The sequence below is a fragment of the Lissotriton vulgaris genome, chromosome 5 (assembly GCF_964263255.1).
Source record: "Lissotriton vulgaris chromosome 5, aLisVul1.2, whole genome shotgun sequence".
NCBI lineage: Eukaryota > Metazoa > Chordata > Amphibia > Caudata > Salamandridae > Lissotriton > Lissotriton vulgaris.
This window is the reverse complement of record NC_141693.1, coordinates 166,664,544-166,691,216: the sequence shown is the minus strand read 5'-3', so window position 1 is coordinate 166,691,216 and position 26,673 is coordinate 166,664,544. Positions and strand designations below refer to the sequence as shown.

Genomic DNA, 26,673 nt, shown 5'->3' with positions numbered 1-26,673 from the left:
CGGTATCACCTCGCGCTTTTACCCCTATCGTGAATCTTGATTGGATGGCTCTGAATGAGTCCTCACGTTGGTTACTGGGAGATGAAGTCAGAATATTTCCGTAATGGTTGCGCTCAGTTCTGATGCATATTTCCAGGCTCTCCATGAGTAAATATCTTACCTTATTGACCCACAACTCCTTAACTCAACCCCCTAACCCGTAAAAATACCCTTGCCACCCAAATACCTTTATCCACCCTAAACCCTAAAAATACACTTGCTACCCAAAAACACCTAACCACCCTAAACCCCCCAAATACCTTTGCTAACCACAATACCCTTACCCACCCTAAACACTAAAAAAAACATTGCTAGCCAAATAACCCCACCCACCAAAACCCTAAAAGTACCCTTGCTAGTCAAATACCCTTACCCACTCTAAAACCTAAAAATAACCTTGCCAGCCAAAAAATACGATCCACCCTAAACCCTAAAAATGCCCCTGCCACTCAAATACCCCTCCCCACCCAAAATCCTAAAAATACCATCACCACTCAAATACCCTTACCAACCTTAAACTATGAAAATACCCTTGCTACCCATAAACCTCTACCCACCCTAAACCCTAAAGTTACCCTTGCCATCCAAATACCCTTACCCACCCTAAACCCTGAAAATACCTATGATGCCCATAAAGCCCTACCCTCTAAATTCTAAAAATACCCTTGTCACCCAATATCCTCACCCACCCCTAAACCCTGAAAACATGCTTGCCCCCCTACAGCTATATCTATATATGCATATATATATATATAATACACTTACCTGTGAAATAATTACATTTTCATTGTAAAGGCATGTGTGTTAAAGGCATATGAGTGGTAAACATTTTTGTGGTAAAGATATGAGTGGTAAAGACTAATGTGTTTTAATTGACGAGTGGTAAAGGTTATTCGTGGTAAAGACTGCATTGTTAATGGTGTTTCACTGTGGGGTCACTTGCCAGCTATGAATATCCATTCTGAAACTGAACAAACTTAGCAGATTTAAAACAAGCATTGGCTAAGCCAGTAAGTTTGGCATAAATGTGTCAATGCAGGTAAATACAATATTCACAAATGCGTTGTGCATGCATTTATCACATTTAAGCATACCCATTTAACTACATCAATGCTGATAAAAAAATCATAGTTCTTTCTGCACAGACCACATATAGGAGATTAAAAAAATGTAATGAAACAAAAAGTCTAATGATTGACTGTACCTTTTAGATATAAAATAGACCCTATTGCAGTGGAAGCACAGAATTAACTCACCAAAAGCCAATAGCATGAAGTGAGGGAGAAATAAATTGTGTTTAGGGTGGGACCTAAAGCCCACTCTGAATATTTTGAAGAAATGGTGACAATAAGTGTGCAGACTTGTTAAGCAAGACGTAAAAAGGAGGCACAGGACTCTAAATAACAGTTGTCCAGACACATGGTGCAAATTATCATGACCATATTTATGGCCAAGGTTTTGACAGACAGTTATTCGGTAAATCCCAAATTTAAATAAATTGAAACGTTTTAAACTAGATTTCTTGACTGCGGTCCTGCAGTTTTGCACACCTCAACAAAATCTGGACATAGAATTTTAAAATACGAAAATTGGAAAGAGTTGGGGGCGTGGCTAGCAGCCGAGCATGGCGGCAGCCTAAAAGAGGAGCTCCGTAGACCGGACGGCAACTCCTAATATCCAACCACTTATCTGTGCGGATAAGAAGCTCCAACAGAGGGTTCTGAAGCCTAGGACCGGGCGGGAACCAAGGCAGCGACTTAGAAGTCTGTCCGACATTGGAAACGGAACATACGTCGAGACGACCCTGAGGCCTGGTCGACCATAAGAAGCCGGGACATGTCCTGAACTATCGGCCGACAAGAGACGTGGGAGGCTCGGTTCATTCCCACCGGAAACGCACGATCCGCAATCCGAAGAGTGGCTCATGAGCTCAGAAGTAGCAAGACTTGTTCAAACTGTCTTCGTTAGCCTCGACTACATTTAAGAAACCGATCTCCAAGCAATCAGGAGAGAGGTCCTCCGGACGGCAGACAGGTGAAACCGAAACCTAAGGAGAACAAAGGGCTGATCCGCCATCTTTGTGCATCAATCAATCAATCAAAGACATTTATAGAGCGCGCTACCTACCCGTAGGGTCTCGAGGCGCTTGGGGGGGGGGAGGGGGTGCCGCTACTGCTCGAACAGCCAGGTCTTGAGCTTCTTCCTGAAGGAGAGGTGGTCTTGGGTCAGGCGCAGGTCGGCCGGGAGGGAGTTCCAGGTCTTGGCGGCCAGGTAGGAGAAGGACCTTCCTCCTGTAGTGGCTCTGCGGATGCGTGGGACGGCGGCGAGGGCGTGGCTGGCGGATCGGAGGTGGCGTTTGGGAGCGTAGAAGTTGATTCGGTTGTTGAGGTAGCTCGGGCCTTGGTCGTGGAGAGCTTTGTGTGCGTGGGTAAGGAGGCGGAAGGTGATTCTCTTGTTGACCGGGAGCCAGTGCAGGTCTCTTAGGTGTCCGGAGATGTGGCTGTGTCGTGGGATGTCGAGGATGAGCCTGGCTGAGGCGTTCTGGATGCGCTGGAGCCTCTTCTGGGTCTTGGTGGTGGTTCCGGCGTAGAGTGCGTTGCCGTAGTCCAGTCGGCTGGTGACGAGGGCCTGGGTGACGGTCTTCCTGGTCTCTGTGGGGATCCACCAGAAGATCTTCTGCAGCATGTGCAGGATGTTGAAGCATGACGAGGAGACGGTGTTGACTTGCCTGGTCATGGAGAGGGAGGAGTCCAAAATGAAACCCAGGTTGCGTGCGTGGTCCGTCGGTTTGGGTGCGGTGCCCAGGGTGGGGGGCCACCAGGAGTCGTCCCAGGCGGAGGGCGAGGAGCCCAGGATGAGGACCTCCGTCTTATCTGTGTTCAGCTTCAGGCGGCTCGTCGTCATCCACTCGGCTACCTCTCTCATCCCTTCGTGCAGGTTGGCTCTGGCGGTGGCGGGTCGTTGGTCAGGAAGAGGATCAGCTGGGTGTCGTCGGCGTAGGAGATTATGTTGAGGTTGTGTTGGCGTGCGATGGCCGCGAGGGGGCTCATGTAGACGTTGAAGAGAGTCGGGCTCAGTGAGGATCCTTGAGGGACGCCGCAGATGACTTTGGTGGCCTCTGACTTGTACGGTGGTAGGCGGACTCTTTGTGTTCTTCCGTCGAGAAAGGAGATGATCCATTCCAGCGCCTTCTCCTGGATTCCGACGTTGCTGAGGCGCTGCACTAGGGTGCGGTGGCAGACCGTGTCGAAAGCCGCGGAGAGGTCTAGGAGGATGAGGGCCGCTGTTTCCCCGTTGTCCATCAGGGCTCGGATGTCGTCTGTGGCGGCGATGAGGGCGGTCTCGGTGCTGTGGTTGGCACGGAAACCGGACTGCGATGGGTCGAGGGATCCATTCGTCTCGAGGAAGGCGGCCAGCTGTTTGTTGACGGTCTTCTCGATGACTTTGGCTGGAAACGGGAGGAGCGAGATGGGGCGGTAATTCTTGAGTTCGGTGGGGTCTGCTGTAGGTTTCTTCAGTAGAGCGCTGAGTTCGGCGTGCTTCCAGCTCTCGGGGAAGGTGGCGGTGTCGAATGAGGTGTTGATGATGTCCCGCAGGTGGGGTGCGATGACAACGTCGGCTTTGTTGAAGACGTGGTGAGGGCAGGGGTCGGTTGGAGATCCGGAGTGGACGGAGTTCATCGTGTGGACGGTGTCTTCGGTGTTGACCGGGGTCCAGGCGCGGAGGGTGGTGGTGGGTGGAGGTCCTGCGGCCGTGGCGTGCGTCGGTTGAGTGCTGAAGCTGTCGTGTATGTCCGTGATCTTGTTGTGGAAGTAGGAAGCGAGGGAGTTGCAGAGGTCTTGCGAAGGGGTGATGTCGTTGTTTCCGGCGTTGGGGTTGGAGAGCTCTTTCACGATGTTGAAGAGTTCCTTGCAGTTGTGTGCGTTGTTGTCTAGTCGGTTTTTGAAAGCCATTTTCTTGGCGATGCGGATCAGTTGGTGGTGTTTTCGGGTGGCGAGCTTGAGGGTGGTCCTGTTGTCCGGCGTGGGTTCCCTTCTCCAGGCTTTCTCGAGGGCTCGGCAGTTCTTCTTGGAGCTCATGAGTTCGTCGGTGAACCATGGGGCTCTCTTACTGCCGGGTCTGCTGGGCGGGGTCCTCAGTGGGGCGAGTTCGTCTGCGCAGTTGCTAATCCACTTCGTGAGGTTGTCGGCGGCCTGGCTGGGGTTCGCTGAGCTGGCCGGAGGGTGCTGGCTCAGGGAGGCGGCAAGCTGGTCGGCTGTGATCTTGTTCCAGCTTCTTCGGGCAACCTGTTGCTGGTGGTGGTGGGTCGTCGTTCTTCTGAAGGTGAAGTGGATGCATCTGTGATCTGTCCAGTGGAGTTCTGTGGCGTGGCTGAAGGCGATGTCTCTGCTGGATGAGAAGATGGCGTCGAGTGTGTGTCCGGCGAGGTGGGTGGGGGTGGACACCAGCTGCTTGAGTCCAAGGTTGGCGAGGTTGTCGAGCAGGGTGCTGGTGTTGCAGTCGTTGTTGTTCTCCAGGTGGAAGTTGAAGTCCCCCAGGAGGATGTAGTCAGCGGAGGGGAGGGCGTGCGGGCTGACGAAGTCGGCGATGTCCTCGCTGAATTGAGTGCGTGGTCCCGGAGGTCGGTAGATCAGGGTGCCTCTGAGGGTGGTCTTCGGGTCCGTGTGGATACCACTCAACGAGTCGACTGCCTTTGAACACCGTCGCCTCGCCATCGAGATTGACTTTGGAGAGTGGGACCTCTGGCCTAATAGCACCGGCACCTGACCCACTGAAGGAATCATAAATCGAGGACTGAGCGTGCGGGGAGGAGGTGGCCATCAATATATACATAAGGAGACAGGTGTTGACCACTTACGCACCAGACCCCCGCGACACCCCGAACGACTGGGCGGAGTACCCTGTGAGGCTTCTAGGGTACGAAGGGGCAAGGATGGCTGGAAAGAACGCAAGAGTGGGCACCACGCAAACCCGAATTGACCGATTTGCCAGTGGTGGGGCATCATCCTCCCCGTCGGCCCCAGCCGGCAAGATGGCGGAAGGGGCGAATACGCAAAAAACGACATTGGACGATGTCATGAAGACACTGACTCAAGTGCAGGTCACGGTGGGCTCAATCTCTACTGAGATCACTTTGATCCGTGCCGACTTCCAGAAAATGTCTGAGAAAGTGAAATCGATGGAGGTGGTCACAAAGTCCCTAGTGGAGGACGTCTCTGAGCTCCAAACGGAGATGCAAAAACTGGCGATAGAGAATAGAACATTGCGTGAAAAGCTGGACGATCAGGAGGGTCGCTCAAGACGGAACAACATACGAATTCTTGACGTACCGGAATCCAAAGGTGTTAGAGCAACTGATCTCTACGTGGAGGACCTAATTAAAAAAGAGCTCCAACCCAAGGGACTGTCTTCCTTTTTCTCTGTGGAAAAAGCACATCGAGTGCCGGGGGGTAAACCTAAGCAGGGAGCGACGCCAAGACCCATCTTGGCTCGTCTTTTCAACTTCCGGGACAGGGACGCCATTTTGCAGGCGGCTAGAGTGTCCCCTCCGGTGAAGATCCTCAACTCCACTCTGGCCTTCTTCCCGGACTATACGGACGAAGTTGCGCGCCGTAGAAGGACATTCCTGGAGGTCAAGAAGGAACTGAGGCTGAGAGAGATCCCCTACTCCATGCTTTTTCCGGCGCGGCTGAGAGTGGTATCAGACAATAAAACGTGGTTCTTTGACACTCCTGAACTTGCGAGAGACTGGCTCGATGGATAGAGACCGGCGACACAACCTCGTAGATCCAACAGATCAAAAAAGGACAAAAACGTGGGACTCCCGGAGGGCTCACAGACGTCTCACAGGACGGAAGAAGGCAACTCCCAAGACGAAGATACGGTGGAAGAAGGCGCCAGCAAGGAACCCTAATCTTCATAAAGGACATACTAATCTTGCTTTTATGTTTGCATTCTGCCTGGGGGCCGGCTACAGGACACTGGGCTGAGGACTTCCAAGGAGTGTATGTGGGGCCGCCGGCTCCGGAGACTCTTCACCCCCGCGAGCAAGTATTTGGTGTGGGGAATGGGACAGGCACTCTGCTAAGTTGGGGGGGTGGGCGGTTCTGAGTCTGTATAGCAGGGGGGCAGGGAGGGGGGTTGTTCAGGGTGTGGGGGGGGGTTGTTGGTTTTTTGTTTTGTTTGACTCAGGGAATTAATAGACAACAGGGTGAACTGAAAGACTATAGGGGCATGTACCGAGTGCTATGGCACGCAGATGTTGAAATGTACAGACGAAACTTGATAAGTGTGCATGGCACGCGACTTACAATCTACTCTCCACATGAGAACATGAGCACAGGTCCGATACCTCCACTGCAGGTGATGTCCTGGGATGTAAGAGGTCTTGGGGATAAGATAAAGAGAGGGTTGGTCCTACAGGGTATTAAGAGACTGAATCCAGATCTTATCCTTTTTCAGGAGACACACCTAGTGGGAACGTCGAGCAAGGCAATGGACAGAAGGGGATACAGTATGGTGGTACACTCGGACTTTACCTCCGGGTCTCGTGGAACGGGTATACTAATGAAAAAGGCATCTCGCTTCATACTGCATTCCACGAGAACCGATGAGAATGGCCGCTTCGCTGTGGCGATTGGACAATGGGAGGGCAAGTCACTTAATGTGGTCTCGGTATACATTCCACCGGCGCTGCACGCGACCACTCTACCTGAGTTAGGGAAATTACTGTTAGATCTCCCGGAAGGTGACCTAGTGGTGGGGGGAGACTTCAACGCAGTGGCACATAACACGCAGGATAGGTACCCGGCCAAAACACACGCGTCTGGTCCGTCCCGCTTTCAAGAATTCATCGATGCACAAGGGTTGGTGGACATTTGGTGGCACCTTTACCCTGAGGACCGGAAATACACCTATTACTCGGCAACTCACAATAGTCTGTCTCGCATAGACTATTTTCTTACATTGGGGGACGGTCAACGTACAATTAGTGATGTGCAGATTAGGCCCAGGGGTGTTTCAGATCATTCCCCCCTAACACTGAACATCTCATGCTCGGGGAGGGTACGCAGAAGACTATATCCAATTTATCCGGGGTATATCAAGGTACCACATGTACGGAAAGAATTAAAAAAGGCGACCCGACACTACTTTGCCAAGAATACCGGTTCGGTGTCCTCTCCCACCACTCTATGGGAAGCATACAAAACAGTTTTGAGAGGTCATGCCATTACAGCAATAACAGGGCATAAGTGCATGCAGCAGCAGGAGTTGCGGGACCTAGAATTGGACCTAGAGGTAGCAAACATAGCCCACATGGAACACCCGACGGAGGAACCACTACACACACTTACACTAAGCCAACAAGCCCACACTGATCATATCCGCCTACAAACGATGGAAAATATAACAGCACTGGCGAATAGAATAGATGATATAGGTGACAAGGCCAGTAAACTACTGGCCTGGTTAGATAAGAGAAAAGAAGGTAGCAAGACCATACTACAATTGGCAGACCAAAGTGGGACACTACACTCGAACCCGTCGGAAATAATTGATCTCCTCGCAGATCATTTTCAAGAGGTATACACTCCTGAAAGGGAAGTTACGGAGGCTGCTGCGACGCTGGCCCTGCAACCGGTTCGCACCCCAACCCTGCCCTAAGATGCAGTGGATGAACTGGAGGCAGACCTGACAGTACAAGAGGTTCAGGCAGCAATTAACACACTTCACACAGGAAAAGCAGTGGGCCCCAACGGGATCCCGATTGAATGGTATCAAACGATGTCTGACACACTGAGTGAGCCATTATTGGCGATGTTCAAGGATAGTTTGGAGCAGGGGGTACTGCCCCGGGATCAACGACTAGCCACTATAGTTGCCATCCTGAAACCGGGTAAGCCTCCAACAGACTGTACCTTATACCGACCAATCTCGCTACTCAATGCGGAAGCTAAGATACTGGCAAAAATGTTGGCTACCAGATTGATGCCCCACCTTTCCCTCCTGATCCATCCAGACCAATCCGGCTTTATGCCGCATCGGAAAACGGCACTTAACCTCCGAAGAGTCCATGGTGCACTGGCGCGGGCCCCCCTATTGACAGAACCAGCGGTCATTCTATCGCTGGACGCCAAGATGGCGTTCGATTTAGTGGAGTGGCCATACCTTTTCGCAGTTCTAGCGCACATGGACTTCGGCCCCAAATTTATAGAGTGGATAAAACTCTTATATACAGAACCCGTAGCACATGTGAAGGCCAATGGCCACGTCTCATGTGACATGCCATTGGCTAGAGGAACAAGGCAGGGCTGCCCGCTCTCCCCTCTGCTGTTTGCGTTAGTTTTGGAACCACTAGCGACTATCATTAGAGATACTCCTTTGCTAAAGGGGGTAAGTTGGGGGGAGAATTGGGAGGACAGGGTCTCCCTTTATGCTGATGATATGTTGATATACTTGTCAGATCCAGCTGCAGGTATTCCTATATTACTTGACCTGTGTAATGCACATGGTGTTTACTCCGGCTACACCATCAATTGGTCAAAATCGATTATATATGAACTGAAGGGTCCTCTGCCGCATATACCCAGCGAATGCCAATTGACCGTTGCACACCCCTCGTTTAAATATCTAGGCATTTATGTAACCTGAGATGCCTCGCACTACTTTACGCAACATTTGTTACCTCCACTCACTCGATTAAAAGCGGATGCACGATACTGGGCGAATCTACCATTGACGCTTCTGGGCAGAGCGGCTTTATTCAAAATGAAGGCACTTCCGCGTTTTTTATATATATTGGAGAATACACCGACCCTTGTCCCACCCTCATATTTTAGGAAGGTGACAGCAGTCCTTTCGGGTTTGTTATGGGGAGAGCGCCCGGCTCGAGTGGCTCATATAAAACTTAACCGTGGATGGTACGACGGTGGGATAGCACTGCCAAATTTACAGTTATATTACTGGGCGTCCCAACTTAAGGTGATAAACCAGTGGATCCACGCACCACAAGACGACCCGGCATATATGGCTGACAGAACCCAATTAGGAACACACAGCCTATTGGCACCGCTATATAACAAACGTCTATTGACAAAACTGGTAGGCCCGACAAAGCACACGGTAACATTATGGTATAAGGCGCAGGCTAGATTAAAATGGGGGGACGTTATAACCAAACTCACACCCCTGTGGGATACTAAAGCATTGGGATGTCTGAGACATAGCAAAGGATTTACCCTATGGGACAATATAGGAATCTTCACAGTAGGAGACCTATGGACGAGTAACGGTGTGATCCCATTCTCACTCCTACAGCAACAATATGACCTAGGATCCACTGAGACATATAGGTATATACAGATCAGACACGCATTGATGACGGCTATAGAGCCGGGGACCAAAGTCCCTGAATCATCTCCATTAGAAGACCGCCTGCTCACTGATTATATTCAAACAGGAGCTACATCACTCACTTATCGAAAACTGTTAAATAATCTACCGGACCCACTAACTAAATTACAGGATAAATGGGAGACGGGGTTGGGAGAAATGGATGAAACGGACTGGAATGCCGCACTAGCATCCCCGAGAGAGGCAGGAGTATCGGCCCGATTCCGTCTAGTACAATTCAAAATACTACATAGGGTCTACTACACCAGAACTGCTTTTTATAGAATACACAGGGCGCAGCATCCGAATTGTTTGTGAGGTTGTGGAGAGGAAGGAACACTCCTACACACACTTTGGGGATGTCCGATCATTAGCGAATACTGGAGGCGAGTTATGAGGACCGTTTCACAAACACTGGAAGTCTCACTCACACCAGACCCGAGGGTTTGCTTATTGAATGTGTGGGGGAGGACAAATCTATCTATACAGGGTCAACAGTGGGTGGTGATAGGAGCGATGGTGGCCAAGCCCGACATAGCACAAAAATGGGGGGCGCAGACACACCGACATTGGCACAGTGGTGCACACACATGGCCAAATTGATGATTACCGAGCGAGCGGTCTATAAAATAAGAGCCAACCCTCGCAAATGGAAAAGGATCTGGTTACCTTGGAACAAGTATAGAGGTGACCTGTGTGACCCTTTGCCGGAAGAAGGAGAGGATAGCTCTGATGATGAGAATGAACTTTGAAATGAACATATACCCATGGAAGGGACGCTGGGAGGGATATGGGTGTGATGGTAAGAGACCATGGGGGACTCATGGGTAAGAATACAGCGTAGTACATCAGTGAAGCCCCACCGATATAGATGATTGTCCGTGTATTGAAGCTCTACTAAATTGTGTAATGTTCCTAATGAGTCTATAGTTCTGTTTCAATCAAAACAAATAATTGAAAAGTAAGACTATTAATTCTGTATACCCTGATGGAAAGTTTGACGCACCATGTTCTTAATTGCTGCCGGACCGGAAGGTTGTCGGCTGAATAGCTGTGTATCACGAGCATCGGAATGATTAGGTCGTGACAATGTCCTATATACACGCAAATGATGTAATGTGTAATTGTCTACTGCAAATAAAGTCTTACAAAAAAAAAAAATTGGAAAGAGTTCTAAAATGAAGGAAGTTAAAACAGCAGTAGGGATGAGAACATTTTTAATTACACCCGCTTAGATGGGTAAATTAGGATAAATTGCTTTTCGTGAAGAAGTATGATGTTCACTGAATTTGTCAGAACTCTGCATATGTTAATGCACCCACTCCCTGCAGCCAGATTGTCTGCCCCTATATACAGGTCATCGGGCTGTAATGCCTTGTCCTCATCTGAGAGGAGCCTGGAAAAGCAATGACAGCTGTTGTTTCACCACCCCATGAAGCCTGACTGAGGGCTTCTGTGGAGGTGTAAAGCAGGGGTGTGGGGCCACCAGGAAAAGAGGTGCATAGCTCCAGCTCCTGATCAAGGGTCTGATTTAGAATTTTATGAATGGTTTCCTCCAACACAAACGTGACAGACAACGACAACCCGTCCGCATTATAACGAGTGCCCTTCGCCAAACTCTTAGTCATGCACCGAGTGCCGCAAATGACAGTTAGTGCTACTGCATAAGGCCCATTTTTCAGTTTTATAAAAAAAAAAAATCTTCATATTTAGTAAAATTGGTAAATTCTATTTTAAAACGCGCCTGAAATAATTGTATGGTCCCTTCGAGGTCGGAATGCCTGAGTCAGAAGTCATCGGGCAATTCAGAAGGGATTCAGACTGCAATGTGCAACTGAAATGGCAAATTGATTTAATGAATAAATTCGTATTTGTCTCTTTTAACCTGTCATTCTCTTTCCACAACATAAGTTTGTGATGACAGATCTCCCAAGCAGTGAGATGGAAATGCCTGACCTATTGAACGTATTGTAATGTGTGTCCTTCAAGTGCACATTTAATTTATTTCTCTCGATGGGCCTTTTTGTGCTCTTTCTATCCTTCCGCTGAGAATAAGGCCTGCTGTCTCATCCGGCCCCAGTGTCATTTATGAATGAGCCTCAAGTGGTGTAAAGTAAATGCTAAAGAGCTGAGTCATAAAGTTAAGTTTACGAGAACAAATGGACAAACAAAACAGTGTACCTTGCGCATGCACAGATCGGTTTATGACTGCACCGTCACAATTCCACATCGAAATTTACTGACTCACAAAACAGAAGCAAATTATTCCTCTTTGCATACCCTGGTACCACCCTGGTACAAGCCAACAATTTAACTACTTCAAGGTGCAAGAAGCAACAATCTTTTTCAATATTTCCTGCCATTAAAAAAAAACTTCCACCTTTGCTGCTAGGGACAAATATTTTATTATTCTCACGATTGCGTCTGAACAAAGCCCTTTACTGTGTGTGAACATTACTAAGTGCAAAATATTCACTTAGTTGCAACTCACATTTCCTTGGCTGTTTTTTGTACCATGTACAATATATATATATATATATAGTTCAGATCTTGTAAATATGGCCGGACATGAGCATTTGGTAGTCAGACAATAACTTTATAGTGAAGTCTCTACTAAATAATCTTTACGTTTGAAAACGAGTGCATGCGATTGTATTGTATTGTAAATGCATGTAAATAGGGCTTCCTAGCCCTGATTAGGCGTCAAAGTGCTTTTTCGGCGAGTAGCACCCTACACATGAAACCATAGATGATTAGTGGTGAATTAATATAGGGAAATATTAAGTAATTTGAGGGGTGGATATGTTAGACTGTCATTTGGATTTAGAAGGATCGTGGAGGGATGGATAGTTCTGCAGTAACACAACTAAAAACATCAATAAATAAAACCCTGCATGACTATGTTTAACTATCTGAAGTTTGTCATTGTGAAGACAGAAGTGTCTACAAATGAGCGCAGCACCACATGAATGTGGCAAGTGAGCAGAGGTAGAAGAGGAAAAAATGCCTGAACTGCAAAATCGTGCAGCCAGTTGGAAGAGTCCACCCTCAATTATAAAACACACCCTTCTGGTCTTTTGTGCGAGCTTAGGGCATATATTGAAATTGCAGAACTCAGACTTGCTAAACCCTTCCTGCAAACTCCACAGCCTGCCTCAGTATGTCTGCTTACACTAATAATTTGTTTGTTAGGCTTTTGGGGCCTTTTGGGGCCTCATTTATGAAGGCCTTGCGCCGCCGATATGTCACTTTTTCCCATTTTAAAAGGGACGCACCGGCGGCGCAAGGCCTTCATAAATAAGGCCCATAAGGTTTTTCTCCTTGTGCTACAGGATTAGTCAACTTCACTTTTTATGGCTTTTTAGCCAAGGTTATTAAGTATCCTTCTGTGCCTGACCATAACTGTGTAGGGTTTTTTTAATCCCTATAATCGATGCATTTTAAGGCTACTGTAGCTAAATCTATCATTGGCACATCTAACTTTCTGTAGCCTTCAAGTTAATAAAGAGCAAGGCCCAACCTAAAGGAAACATTCTCTTCTGGCAATGAAGAACCAATGTGTGATCTTGGGCAGTGCTTTGGCAACCCATAGAGCTGTCGTACTCATGGGCTGAGGGCCCAGGAAGGACTTGTACGCAAGGCATCCTGAAAAGGCACACGTCATTGTTTTTGAGAAGTGTGTGTTATTCTTCTAGGGGGCATTTTGTGTCAGCGTTTCTGAAACGAGTGCTTTAAAGTCTTCTAGGAGCACACAATAGAACTCTCCATGCAGGTGCATCCGTCTTTTTGTAGTTTTTTACAGCGTGAACTTGGCCAGAGTGCTTTACCAGAGAACCAGATGGTGCACATTTTTTGGCATGGGATTTTAAGTGATTTGCCCAGAATCACAGGATGTAGAGCCGAGTCTGGAATTCGTACCTGGTTCTCCAATTCCAAAGTCTGAGGCTGTAGCTGAAGGTCACATCTCCTGCCGAGTTTCTGTTGGGGCCCATAATTCATTGCGGATTTGAAAGTCTATATTTTGCTTGTTCTGCAGCACTATGCTCCATTGACTGCCAGAAACCTTTGACTTGCCACGGCTTTTATCTGACAGGCAGCCTGGGTTTTGGAAAGTTGCAAGGGATGTGCAAACAGATATTTTTGGACCCAGACTTTCTGGCACTGGCAGCTCTTTGGACATCACTCAGTGTCTTCAAGCCAGGAAACTACACAGAGCATAGATGTTTGCAGTTTCCTTTGGCAGTTCCTTGGCACCTGGACTGGGGGATGGCCTGAGCAGTGCCAATGTGAGCAGATGATGCCCACATTTATCTATGGCTCAGGAAACTGAGATCTGCTAAAATCCAGTTTTCATTGAATATTTGCATTAGGACCCTGGTGCAAGGACAGGCAATTACACAAAGAAAGTCTGGAAAATAAGATTATTTTTTATACTAATCTTATAATAATAACTATTTCAAAACCAGAGCAACTCTGTAGACCAATTTCTTTCTGCAAATTTCATTTTTTTTATTTCATTACAGTTAAAACCAAGACTGTACGCCTGTGTGAACTCAACTGCAAAGCAGGCATTGCTAACACCATTACAATTAAAGATTACAGTAACTCAAATCTGTTATTAAAAGTATGCTAATTCCTAACTGCACCTTTGGGCAATACTTTCCGTTGGAGCATGAACGTTGCAGAGTCCTAATGATTCCTCTGGTAGCCCCCGAGCAGAAAGACGCATATTCCACCCCTTGCATTCCGCATACAATACAAGGGACAGTCAGAGGCCATTTCCGTAAACCTGACTGCACATAATAAAAAACAGTGTTTTAGCAAGTCTACCGTGTGCCCCAAGTCAAGCAAGGAGAAAGATTCCGCTGCCCAAGTTTGGTAGTAAAGACAAGAAACACAGGGGGTCTACCAGCTGAATATTAGAGCTGCACTGTCAAGTTGACAGTGCAGCTCTAATATTCAGCTGGTAGACCCCCTGTGTTTCTTGTGTTATACATTGAGTAGGATCTGGGGATATAATCAGGTGTGGGTCTCTAAACTATATATCCCTTGGACCCTTTTTCTAAACTATTGTGGTTGTTGTCTGGTAGTAAAGACTGCCATAATTGGGGTGCAAAGACCCCCTCGCATCCCTGAACTGCTGACATGGTGACATGGCACCCATTCCACTAAAAGTTCCTGCACTCCCGGTTGAATGAAAACTCTTAACCAGAAACAAGGATGGAGCAATGCATGCCTGCACGGTCCAGCACAGCATGGACGTGGATGGAGTGGTTCCACCCTCTTTGGTGTATGACATGGGCCAATCAGAATGGTATGTTGGGGGTTCAGGCTGCAAGAAAGGTGACGTTTTCCACCTCTCCTCTCGGGGGAGGAAGCACACAGGTTTTTAACATATAATTTGTGTGTAGTAACAACGATTGGTTGTTGAATAGTAATTTTTCTATTTTTTAATCTCGTCTGAATAGTAATAGTTTTTAATTACAAATGGAATGTATGAACTAAAAGTTTAGTATATCCCGACTTATCTAATTTTTCCTGATGTAAATATGTTATACTTTTTTATTCCATTTTAACGATTTTAGAAATTTCTGATGAATTGTGTAAGTCTTTCCCCCATTCATGACATAGGGCCTAGTTAGTTATCAAAAATCGTTTGCTGTGACGATGATTTGAAATTCTAATGTGATGTACTTTTATTATGCACTTTTATGGCTTAGAAAAAAACCGAAATAAAGTTTTGAATTGAAATTGAATTGAATTGATTACATTTACCCCCCTCGAGTTAGACCCGGAAGAAGTTTTTGTGGAAGACAAGAGATAAACAGACCAAAGTGAGCAGCAGGAATGAACTGCATCTGCACCCCTCCACTTCCGGTTATTGACATGAACACTTTCTTATGGAAATACCAATGATGCTTCAGATGAAGTCAAGTACTTTTTGCAAACTAACCAAAGCACACAGCAGCAAACCAAGGTTTAGCACATCAACTTTTTCTGTTTCCAGATATCTAATGGTGCAACCACTCTCACCATCCGCCGCCAAGAATGTCCGTCAAAGCAATTTTACAAGAAAATTGAGAGGTGCACTCGGTAAAGTCAATAATACAAAGAGTTCATTGATTTTGTAAATCTTCTGTTCTTTCTTTAATGTGTTCTTTATTTTCTTTTAAAATACACAGGCACAGCCAACGCATTTCATTCCCTTTCGTGCCTTCGGAATTTCGACAGGGCATGCAAAGAATGATCATTCAAGTTCGATGGTCCGAAGCGTGATCGCCCCTGCAAGGCTGGTGCTGAAGGATTAATATTGGTAATATGGTCCCAATGTTCCTTGATAGTGAAAAAGTAAGGTTCCAGGCAGGGTATCTGCTCGTAGTACCACAAATTGGCCGCAGTAGTGTGTGGAAAGGAAAACGAGCGTATATCCTGGCCCCCTTAGAGAATCAGTGTAGAGGAGGGGGGGGGGGGGGCATACGCTGGTTGACGGGTAGCATCCAAACGAGTTACAAAAACGTTCTTAGGGTGCGGGACCTGTGATAGGGTCTCTGCAGTCTCCTGCTCCTCCCAGTGGAATTCTGGAAGCAATCTGGTCTGCAGAGACCCTATCACAGGTCCCGCACCCTAAGAACGTTTTTGCAACTCGTTTGGATGCTACCCGTCAACCGGCGTATGCCACCCCTCCTCCTCTACACTGATTCTCTAAGGGGGCCAGGATATACACTCGTTTTCCTTTCCACGCACTACTGCGGCCAATTTGTGGTACTACGAGCAGATACCCCGCCTGGAACGTTACTTCTACACTATCCAGGAACATTGGGACCATATTACCAATATTAATCCTTCAGCACCAGCCTTGCAGGTGCGATCACGCTTTGGACCATCGAACTTGAATGATCATTCTTTGCATGCCCTGACGAAATTCCCAAGGCACGAAAGGGAATGAAACGCGTTGGCTGTGCCTGTGTGTTTTAAAAGAAAATAAAGAACACATTAAGGAAAGAACAGAAGATTTACAAAATCAATGAACTCTTTGTATTATTGACTTTACCGAGTGCACCTCTCAATTTTCTTGTAAAATTACTTTTTGCAAACTATTCAGAATAAACGATTTCACAAATTCATACTTCACTGCATTACTATTGGGTTCTATACATTTTAAATCTTACGTTTTGTATTTGCATAGCCAGAATTTGTGTGTACTGTGTGCATACCTGCAAGGCGCATCCTGAGATGATGTATGAACACTCCTTTTGCTCATCGTTTGTTTTTGAGGAAGATCTACATGATAAACCCCTCATTGTCTACCAATAATAAGCCAGATATGAGATGGGTCAAGTTCACCTTTCTGAGGGTTGTATGGCGGAACCACACAGGTGTTAACCATACCTGCCTCAATAACATGGTCTGAACAATGAATGTGCCTTTACAATGCATTCCATTACCACGCAAGTTAGTACACTGACTTTCCTTAGGGAGAGCGCTGGAGTTGGAAATGTATAATTTACTATGCCAACTCCAGTCTGCGCCACAGTAAGGAAAGCGCCCAACATCAATCCAACAACACATTCCTTAAGGCAAGTCGTTGTAAGGACTTGAGTGGCAAAGGAATACATTGTACAGACACATTTGGCGTTCGGTCCAAGCAGTTAAGTGTGGTTCGAGCCGCAGTGTAAAGGCTGTTTCCCCTTTGTGAGCAGGAGCAATGGTTGGAGGTTCCTGTATATTGTCTGTGCCTTCACACCTCACTAAAGTCAGTTGTGTGACTAAAACGTCACACCCCTACACCATCCGCCCCAACCTCCATCTCCTCCCTCTGGGTTATCACAGATGTGGCTCTCAGTTCAAAGTAAATCATTTTTTTAAGTTCTCCCTATACAATCCATACTATTTACATAGTTTCTTTCTCCAGGTGCAAAGGCAAAAATAATGTAATATTTCAGACAAGAATTGCAGTACTAAAAAACTAGCACACATTTATTGTCATGCCCTTAAATGGGAAATGGTGCACTTCACTCCTTTCAGGTACACAAAGAACACATTATTCTCACTATTCAACTTTGTGGGCCTACATGATTCTCTTGACTTGGGTTCCAGATTAGGTTTTGACACTGCCAGAGGAAACATGCAAGCCTAAGTCAACTGTATGCCAAACATCCTGCAAAAAGACCCACACAAAATTCAGTGGCACAGGAAGGATGGCAGACCTTGGAAAGCTTACCTGAAGGACATCTGGAAAACTTGTCCTTGGTTGACCTGCTGCGTCCTGTTGTTGTAGCCGTGCAGCATTTCCCCGAATAGGGTATTGTTGAGCTTGGAGTCTGGTTTTAGGCACTTGGGGCCCTCGCAGATGTCAGACAGCATGAGGCAGGACTTGCCATCTGGGGCCAGCTTGTACTCTTCTACACAGCTAGGAAACACACAAAAAGACAGCTCATCACTTAATGGACACCAAACACATCTGATTGACAATGATAAGGAATGCATTGCAGGTGGGTGATAAACTAGAATGTCACAGAGAAGACTGACAGACTTTGGCATCTGTTCTTGAAGGTCAGAAGTTGGAGTGGACTCTAAATATATGACCTGATCTATGGGAATTGTACGAAACTGGGTTGCAACGCAGTGACTTCTGGCAAAGTATTTGAAGGTACAGGGCAGCTTCCTCTTCATGACTGTAAGGATTATTGGCCTTATTTTGATGTCAGCGGTCAGACCTCAGACCACTGTCGCGGCGGTCTGGAGGCCGCACGACAAGCAGTCAGTGGGCCGACCGCCGCATTTTGATGCGACTGCCGTGCTGGCAGTCAGGAAGTGCTCCCTAACACAGTGGCTTGTGCTGTGGCCCAGGAAAAGAGCTGCAGCACAAGCCGCAGTGTAAAAGAGCATTTTGTGCATATCCATGCACCGTGTGCCATACACTATTTGGTGAATGGTACACGGTGCATGAAGGTGAGTGGGGGCACTACATGTGTCCCTGGGCCACTATGTAGAGACCCACAAGGGACAAGGCCCCTGTCTGGGGCCCCTAAAGTCCCTTTCCTTCATCCTTTTCTTGATGGTCGGACCGCCATGAAAAGGCTGTCGGAAAGAGACATCGTAATCCAGATGGCGGTGCCTGCCTCGACATCGCCTCCATTCGGGATCACGATTCTGACCGCTGCCTTATCGGGATGTCAGATCCTGGCGGAGGCGGCAGTCTATCCCCTGACAGACAAGGGTCCCACCAGCACTGTAATGCGGAGGTGAGACCGAAAGGCTGTCGATTGAGGGACCACCACTGACATCCTTTCTTCCTAATATCTCCTGCTCTAACCCAGTACTATACATGGTAAAAAAATGACCTTGGCACATCACAGACATGTTTTGAACAAGAGTGACACATATAGGTTGACACTGAAAGTAAGCACAGAACAGGGTCTTTACGTGAGACGACACTAACATTCACTGAATGCTAGAACGGGCACAATATCTCACGAGAGGAAAATAATGATGTTTTGATCTAAAAATTCACTACACCCAGCAATTTCCTAAATACTGAAATATTCATAATGAGTAGAACCATTGTCCGATCATCCAGTTTCAGTTATATACTTTAAGAGCAAAACTTGAGTGCCATTCTGTGTGGTCTCTCCCCCCTAACAAGCAGCACTACGGTTGTATCTATTGAGGAAACTGCCATGTACCTCATAGACAGGTGGTCGGTATGTCAAAAGGACCTGAAATACTCAAACATGATGTCCAGCAAAAAGGAGCGCGGCTCTGGACCACAGCATCCTTCGAGTATCATAGCCTGCATGCCAATATTACTTATCTGCATGTGCACACCTTTGCTCAGAGGTGGGCAAACCACTGCAAGCTCGAGCCAGGCTCGAGCCAAGTGCCTTGCTCTGGCTCAGCTTGAGGTCCTCTTTTATCTTGTAGCTCACATCAAGCCGAGCTTTTAGGTGGTTTCTGCCTCCCACCTAGGATCATAGCTCATGTGCAACTATTCAAAGACATAGCTTTGACCTTTAATGTAAAACAAGAGAGCAAAAGAGCTACCCATCTAGTGGCTGAGCTGAACAATAGCAAACCAGAAAACTTGGGATCAATCCTTGTTTTCCCCTTGGCCAAAAAGTTTGATCCTAGGCAAATGTTTTATTTGACTGAACCTATTTATTCATTATTATCACAGATGAGACCACCTTGAATATGCGTTTGTAGCCTATAATGTTGCTTCTTGTTTAACAAGAATCTACGCCACATACAAGGTAAACGTGACAACTAACTCGCCTCTTAATTTGCTGGTGGCATTCCCATCATGTGGTGGGCCCTGAATGTTTATGAGTTTATGTTAAAAATACTATCATTTTTAATAAATGCATCTCAGTGCAGTCATATAAGGTAATGTAATAAGGCGAAGCGCTTCAGCATGCTAAGGAAATATACTTTTTTGACATTTTAAAGCCACTTTATCATATTTCTATGTGATATTTGTTGTATGTGACTAATGTTTTCTTGGCTTGGGTCCGGCACGCGTTTCAGAGTCGAGCCAGACCTTCTGCTCTACTCTGGCTCAACTCTCCCTGTTCATTTGTCTGCCACCCTTGAGCAGCATCATAGCCAACTATACACACAGCAGAGAGACACTCTTAGACACACTATGCCTCCCCTGAGCAGCACCATAACCAGCTGTACACACGGCACAGCAGTGACACACTCTGCCACCCCTGAGCAGCACCACAGCCAGCTGCACACAGCACAACAGGGATACACTCTGCCACACTGGAGTAGCACCACAACCAGCTGTACACACAGCATAGCAGAGGCACACTCTGCCCCCCCCCCCCCTGAGCAGGACCATAGCCAGCAGTACACATGGCACAGAGTGACACACTTTGCCACCCCTGAGCAGGACCATAGCCAGCAGTTCACACAGCATAGCAGAGATACACTCTGCCACCCCTGAGCAGAACCATAACCAGCTGTACGCACCTCATAGCAGAGTCACACTCAGCCACCCCTGAGCAGGACCACAGCCAGCAGTACACATGGCACAGAAGTGACACACTTTGCCACCCCTGAGCAGGACCATAGCCAGCAGTTCACACAGCATAGCAGAGACACACTCTGCCACTCCTGAGCAGGACCATTGCCAGCAGTTCACACAGCATAGCAGAGATACAGTCTGCCACCGCTGAGCAGAACCATAACCAGCTGTACGCACCGCATAGCAGAGACACACTCAGCCACCCCTGAGCAGGACCATTGCCAGCAGTTCACACAGCATAGCAGAGACACACTCTGCCACCCCTGAGCAGGACCATTGCCAGCAGTTCACACAGCATAGCAGTGACACACTCTGCCACTCCTAAGCAGGACCATAGCCAGCAGTTCACATAGCATAGCAGTAGGAGTGGCACAATCTGCCACCCATGAGCAGCACCATATCCAGCAGTCCACAGCACAGCAGTAGCAGTGCATACTCTGCCACCCTTAAGCAGCACCATAGCCAGCTCTACACACAGCAGTAAAATACTATACCACTCCTGAGGAGCACCATAGCCAGCAGTTCACACAGCACAGCAGTGACACACTCTCTGCCACTCTTGAGCAGCACCATAGCCGGCTGTGTTATACTGTGTGTACATAGCAAGCTGTCCACACAGCATTGCAGTGACACACTCTGCCACTCCCGAGCAGGACCATAGCCAGCAGTTCACACAGCATAGCAGTGACACACTCTGCCACTCCTGAGTAGGACAATAGCCAGCTGTTCACACAGCATTGCATTGACACACTCAGCCACCCCTGAGCAGGACCATAGCAGGACCATAGCCAGCAGTTCACACAGCATAGCAGTGACACACTCTGCCACTTCTGAGTAGGACAATAGCCAGCTGTTCACACAGCATTGCAGTGACACACTCAGCCACTCCTGAGCAGGACCATAGCCAACAGTTCGCACAGCATAGCAGTGACACACTCTGCCACTCCTGAGTAGGACAATAGCCAGCTGTTCACACAGCATAGCAGTGACACACTCTGCCACTCCTGAGTAGGACAATAGCCAGCTGTTCACACAGCATTGCAGTGGCACACTCAGCCACCCCTGAGCAGGACCATAGCCAGCAGTTCACACAGCATAGCAGTGACACACTCTGCCACTCCTGAGTAGGACAATAGCCAGCTGTTCACACAGCATTGCAGTGACACACTCTGCCACTCCTGGACCATAGCCAACAGTTCGCACAGCATAGCAGATACATACTCTGCCACCCCATGACAGCACTAAATACATCTTTGCACATGGCACTTTATTACCCATAGGTAGTACCATTGACAGACGTCGCACTGGACTGACATCCATTGCCACTCTTTGGCAGCAACATGGACAGCTCTACATATAACACAAATACACTCTGGTAACCACTGGCAGCACCATAATCAGTTGTACACATGCCACTGATACTCTCTGTCATCCATTGCAGATGCACATAAAGCTCTATACGTAACCCGTCTACAGTGTCATCCACCAGCATCACCACACTTTACATAGGATTGACATATTAGCCATGCCTCAGCAGCTGCTTACACTGCCCTTTGTGCAGCACAAGCACAATATACTCCCCTTTGTAGAACATTAGACTGCCTAAGTATAACAACAGCAAACTCTGCCACCCCCCGGCAGCACAAGAAATAGCTCTGCGAGTAGCATGGATGCACTATGCTACCCCACAGGGAGAACACGAGACAGCTCTACTACTAGCACACGTACAATCTGCCTTCCCCAGAATGCGTCACAGATACATCTGCGCGGGTAGCATGGATGCACTCTGCCACCCCATGTAGCATCATACATACAACTCTACTAGTAGGACGGATGCACTCTGCTACCCCAGATAGCACGAGATACAGCTCTACGAGTAGCACGGATACACACTGCTATCCCCAGATGGCATCACAGGTACAGCTTTACGAGTAGCACAGATTGCCACCTCCAGAGAGCATCATAGGTATAGCTCTACGAGTAGAATGGATGCACTGTGCCACCTCCAGACATCTTAATAGATACAGCTCTATGCGTAGCATGGATGCACTCTGCCACTCCCAGTCAGCATCATAGATACAACTCTACGAGTAGCACGGATGCACACTGCCACCCCGATAGCATCATAGATACAGCTGCACGAGTAGCACGGATGCACACTGCCACTCCCAGTCAGCATCAGAGATACAACTCTACGAGTAGCATGGATGCACACTGCCACTCCCAGTCAGCATCATAGATACAACTCTACGAGTAGCACGGATGCACACTGCCACCCCGATAGCATCATAGATACAGCTGCACGAGTAGCACGGATGCACTCTGCCACCCCGAGACAGCATCATAGATACAGCTCTATGCATAGGATGAATACACTCTGCCACTCCCAGTCAGCATCATAAGTACAACTCGCCTCAGCACAGGCCCCATAGACATGTCTGCATGAGGACTGACCTAGTCTGTCGGTTTTTATCAATTGATGATATGCTGATTATGTGGTTTATGTTTTATGTTTGAATTGTAACACATTGTATTAAGTCATATTTGTTTGTATTCCTTTTGTCCTAATATTATGTATGTCCAACCAACTTTTGACCTACAAAGTTTTTTTAAATGAATTTATATCAATAAAAATGGAAATATTTTAAATATATGTCTAGTGCACTGCAGTCTATTAACCCCTCGCTAGTGATGCCTTCGGCCAACGGCCGACGCCCCCCCGCCCATTTTGTGGTAGTGCCGTACTGCCGCAAAATCGTGGCCGCAGGAAAGGGTTTAATATTTCAATGAGCCTGTTGTAGGTCGTCTAATGACCAGTTAATTGCCTAGGTTTTGTTGCAAAGCTAGTCTGTCGGTAGCACCACACACCGCTCGGAGGCAAAGCCAGAAAATTAAAATAACCCCACTTTGAGCCACACCACCAGTCACACTGAGCCTGCAAAGCCAGTGAATTCACATTTTCTTCTTCCTTTCAACCATCTTATATTTCTATCCTCTCACCTTTCCATCTATTAATTCATAAACCTGCTCTTCCTTTCATCTTTCCATCCACTCATACATCCAACTAAACTTTCTTCAATCCACCTATCCTTTCACTATTTCATATATACAATTATTTTTGCACCTATCCCTATCTCTCAGTATCTATCCATTTTCCACCTATCAATCCTTTATCTCTTCCTTTCTCATCATTTCACATACCTGTTCATTGTTCCATTCACTCAGACTGCCACTTATCCATCCTTTCACTCTTCAGTCCATGCTTTCACCTTTCCTATATTAGCTTGTAACCCTTCCATTCATCATTTTACCTTTGCATTTTGTATATCTTTTCACCCTGCCATCAATTCATTCACCCTGCCTTCCTTTCACCAATTCATCCTACCTTTCACATTTCCTTTGTTCTTCCCTTTCATGTTTTCTTTCTTTTAGTCACCCTTCCTTTTCTTTATTTCCCATTCGCATCCCCTCATCTTTCATATCTCCTTCTTTACTTTTATATTTTGTTTTTATCTCTATCACTTACCCCTTCCATTTTCTTTCATCTGTGGTTCCCTATTTTCATAATTTCTTTTTTTTGCTTTCTTCACTATGTCTGCCACCTGAATTACACAGCCCTCTGACATAGCATTTAATAAGGGTGCTATTTGTGGCCGTTTTTTCACAAAAATGCAGACACATGAGGCCCATAAATAATGAATATTTTAGAGTGAGTGAATTCACCATCCCAGGGGGCCCGGTGACACTCCACTTAAGCTGCTAAAGCGGGAGGTATTGGGGATTCTCTACGCCACTGCACCACTCTACTTTGGGCAGTGGCACACTCTGCCAGCCCTTTCAGCACCATGGAGAGCTATCATTGCTTATCTATACACATTCACTTAGCCCTAATGCCACCCTGTGCAGCACTACAGCTTGCACTGTAAAGACTCCCCACAGCTGGCAGACTGATATGCACCTCTCTCTGCTTACATGTCACAAGCAAACAACCTGTCACACTTTAGAATGGGACCAGTTCAATTAATTGAGGAAAGATCCCGCTGGGGGAAAAGCAAAAAATAAGAATTCAAGCCTCCTGTATTTTTGATGCTGTGCTGGATTTCGTTTTTGCTGGTTTAGATGCTTTGGGCACTTTGCCACTGCTGATAAGTGTCAAAGTGCAAGTGCTCCGTGGGTAAATTGCTATTATGATTGGTTATCCATGATTGGCAGATTTGTTTCATTAGTAGGTCCCTAGTAATGTGCACTGAGTGTGCCAGGGCTGGTGATTCAAATGCTACTAGTGGGCATACAGCACTGATTGTGCCACCCACATGAGTAGTCCTAAAATGGTGTCTCAGGCCTGCCACCGCAGTGCCTGTGTGCAGTTCCTAACTGCCATACTGACCTGGCCAGTGTTCCCTCTGGCCAGGCCTAACCCTTCCCTTTCTGTGCACATTGGACACCCCTCTGGAAGGCCCAAGGTACCCCCCTGGGCAAGGTACAGTGTATGTGAAAGGTAGAGCATGTACTAGTGTGGGTGACATGCTCTGATAGTGAAATACTGCGAATTTCGTTTTTCACTATTGAAAGGCTATCTTGCTCATAGGCTAGAATGGGGAATGCTGTGTAGAATGTTTACCTGCATATCTTCCCATAGGAGCAAGATGGAAAATTGAAGTCTGGTATCCCTAAACTCAGAATTTAATAACCCATCTTTTAGGAAGGATGGTTTTTAAATCCTGTGTTTGGAAACAGAACTTTTAGAAAGTGGCTGTTTTCTTGTCTGACCTTTCTGTGTGCCTCTGCCTGTTTGTGAATTGACTGTCTGGTTTGTGAGTGACAGGGGCTGGGGTGGCTCCAGGAGGCTGGGTGAGTCAGCACTAGGCTGAAAAGCTCCATCTGCATCTTGAGTGGTGGGAGGGGATAGCACTTGGGCCTGAATAGGGCTGTGCCTGCCTTCCGCAATGCTGGCACAACCTCCTGCTGGGCGGCTGATGACCCTTCCCTCTCTCAAAGGAAGAAGGTGTCCACTGGCAGGAAGCACCCAGAACTGGTTTGGACTGGGCTCCGAGCCCTCCTGCACAAAGGGATCAGACTTTTTGGGGTATAACTACAGGACCCCAAACCCCTAAACTTTAGATCATCCTGGAATCAAGAAGGAACCTCTGCCAAGGAGAAAAGCTGGAAGACTGAAGAGGAAGGACTGACCTGCTGTGTGTTTGTGGGCTGACCTGCAGTTGCTATTCTGCCAAGGAGAGGGGAAGGACTTTGCTGTTGCTGTGTCCCCTGCTTGAAGAGCTCTCCAAGGGCCGAGGAGAGCTGGCCTCCGGTTGAAAAGTCCCAGGAACAAATGGAGCTGCCCCCTGAACTCTGCTGTGTGAGTTCTGACCTGATTAGAGTGCTTGATCCAGTTGTCGGACATGGGGAGGTTGTTTTCTGCTGTTTGGGGAGCTGTAAAAGAAGAAGAGAAGATGATCCACCATTTTGCAAGCATCACTCGCTTGGGGAGCGCATTGTTGACAGTGCGAGAAAATCCCCGTCACCGCGAAGATCGTCGCAGCACCTGTTGCCACTGCAAGACCTGACACGACGCTCGCTTGCGAAGCGCATCGCCCAGGTGCGGGAAGATTCCTGTAGCTGCGAACATCATTGCAGAGCCTGTCATTGCTGCGAGACCCACCGCAACGCTTGCCTGCGGAACGCATCCGGTTGCTGCAAACATCGTTGCAGACTCCAGCACCAACGCATCAAGGGGCCCCGATAGAAGAGGATCAACCCTGAGCTGCACATCGCCGCTGCACCGAAGATCGTCACCGCCCCGGAGATTGTCGCATCGTACCTGTGCGAGACGTTTCCTACCAGGGAACCTGCAAATCGGATTCCATACAAGGTATCGCATTGCCCCCATATAGACCGGATTCGACGCAACCCGCCCGCTGTGTGCAGCGGGGTTGTCGCATCGCCTCCCCTCCCCAGGGTCTCAGGAGTGACGCATCGCTTGTTTTCAGACGCTGCAGCTGCCGCTTGGAACTTTTGTCGCATCTACAGGTACTTTCGGCTAAAAGTGACGCTACTGTGGATTATTTTGGTGCACAAATCCTCGAACTCTTTTTAAAGTCCTATTTTGGAATAGTATATGTTGGATTTTTGTCGTTTTGGTCTTCTGTAGTCTAGATAAAAAATACTTTGTTTTTATAAACTGGTGTGGAGTCCATTTGTGGTGTTTT

The 26,673-nt window shown here is 47.4% G+C and overlaps 1 protein-coding gene across 2 annotated transcripts in view; it reads right to left on the bottom strand.

The window, feature by feature from the left end:
• ASTN2 (astrotactin 2) overlaps positions 1-26,673 on the bottom strand; it is a 2,581,355-nt gene that overhangs the window by 759,973 nt on the left and 1,794,709 nt on the right. For both annotated transcript variants that reach the window (XM_086921093.1, XM_086921094.1), the window contains exon 13: positions 17,654-17,842. In XM_086921093.1, coding sequence (XP_086777219.1) covers positions 17,654-17,842 — 189 coding nt within the window. The remainder of the gene's footprint in view (positions 1-17,653; positions 17,843-26,673) is intronic.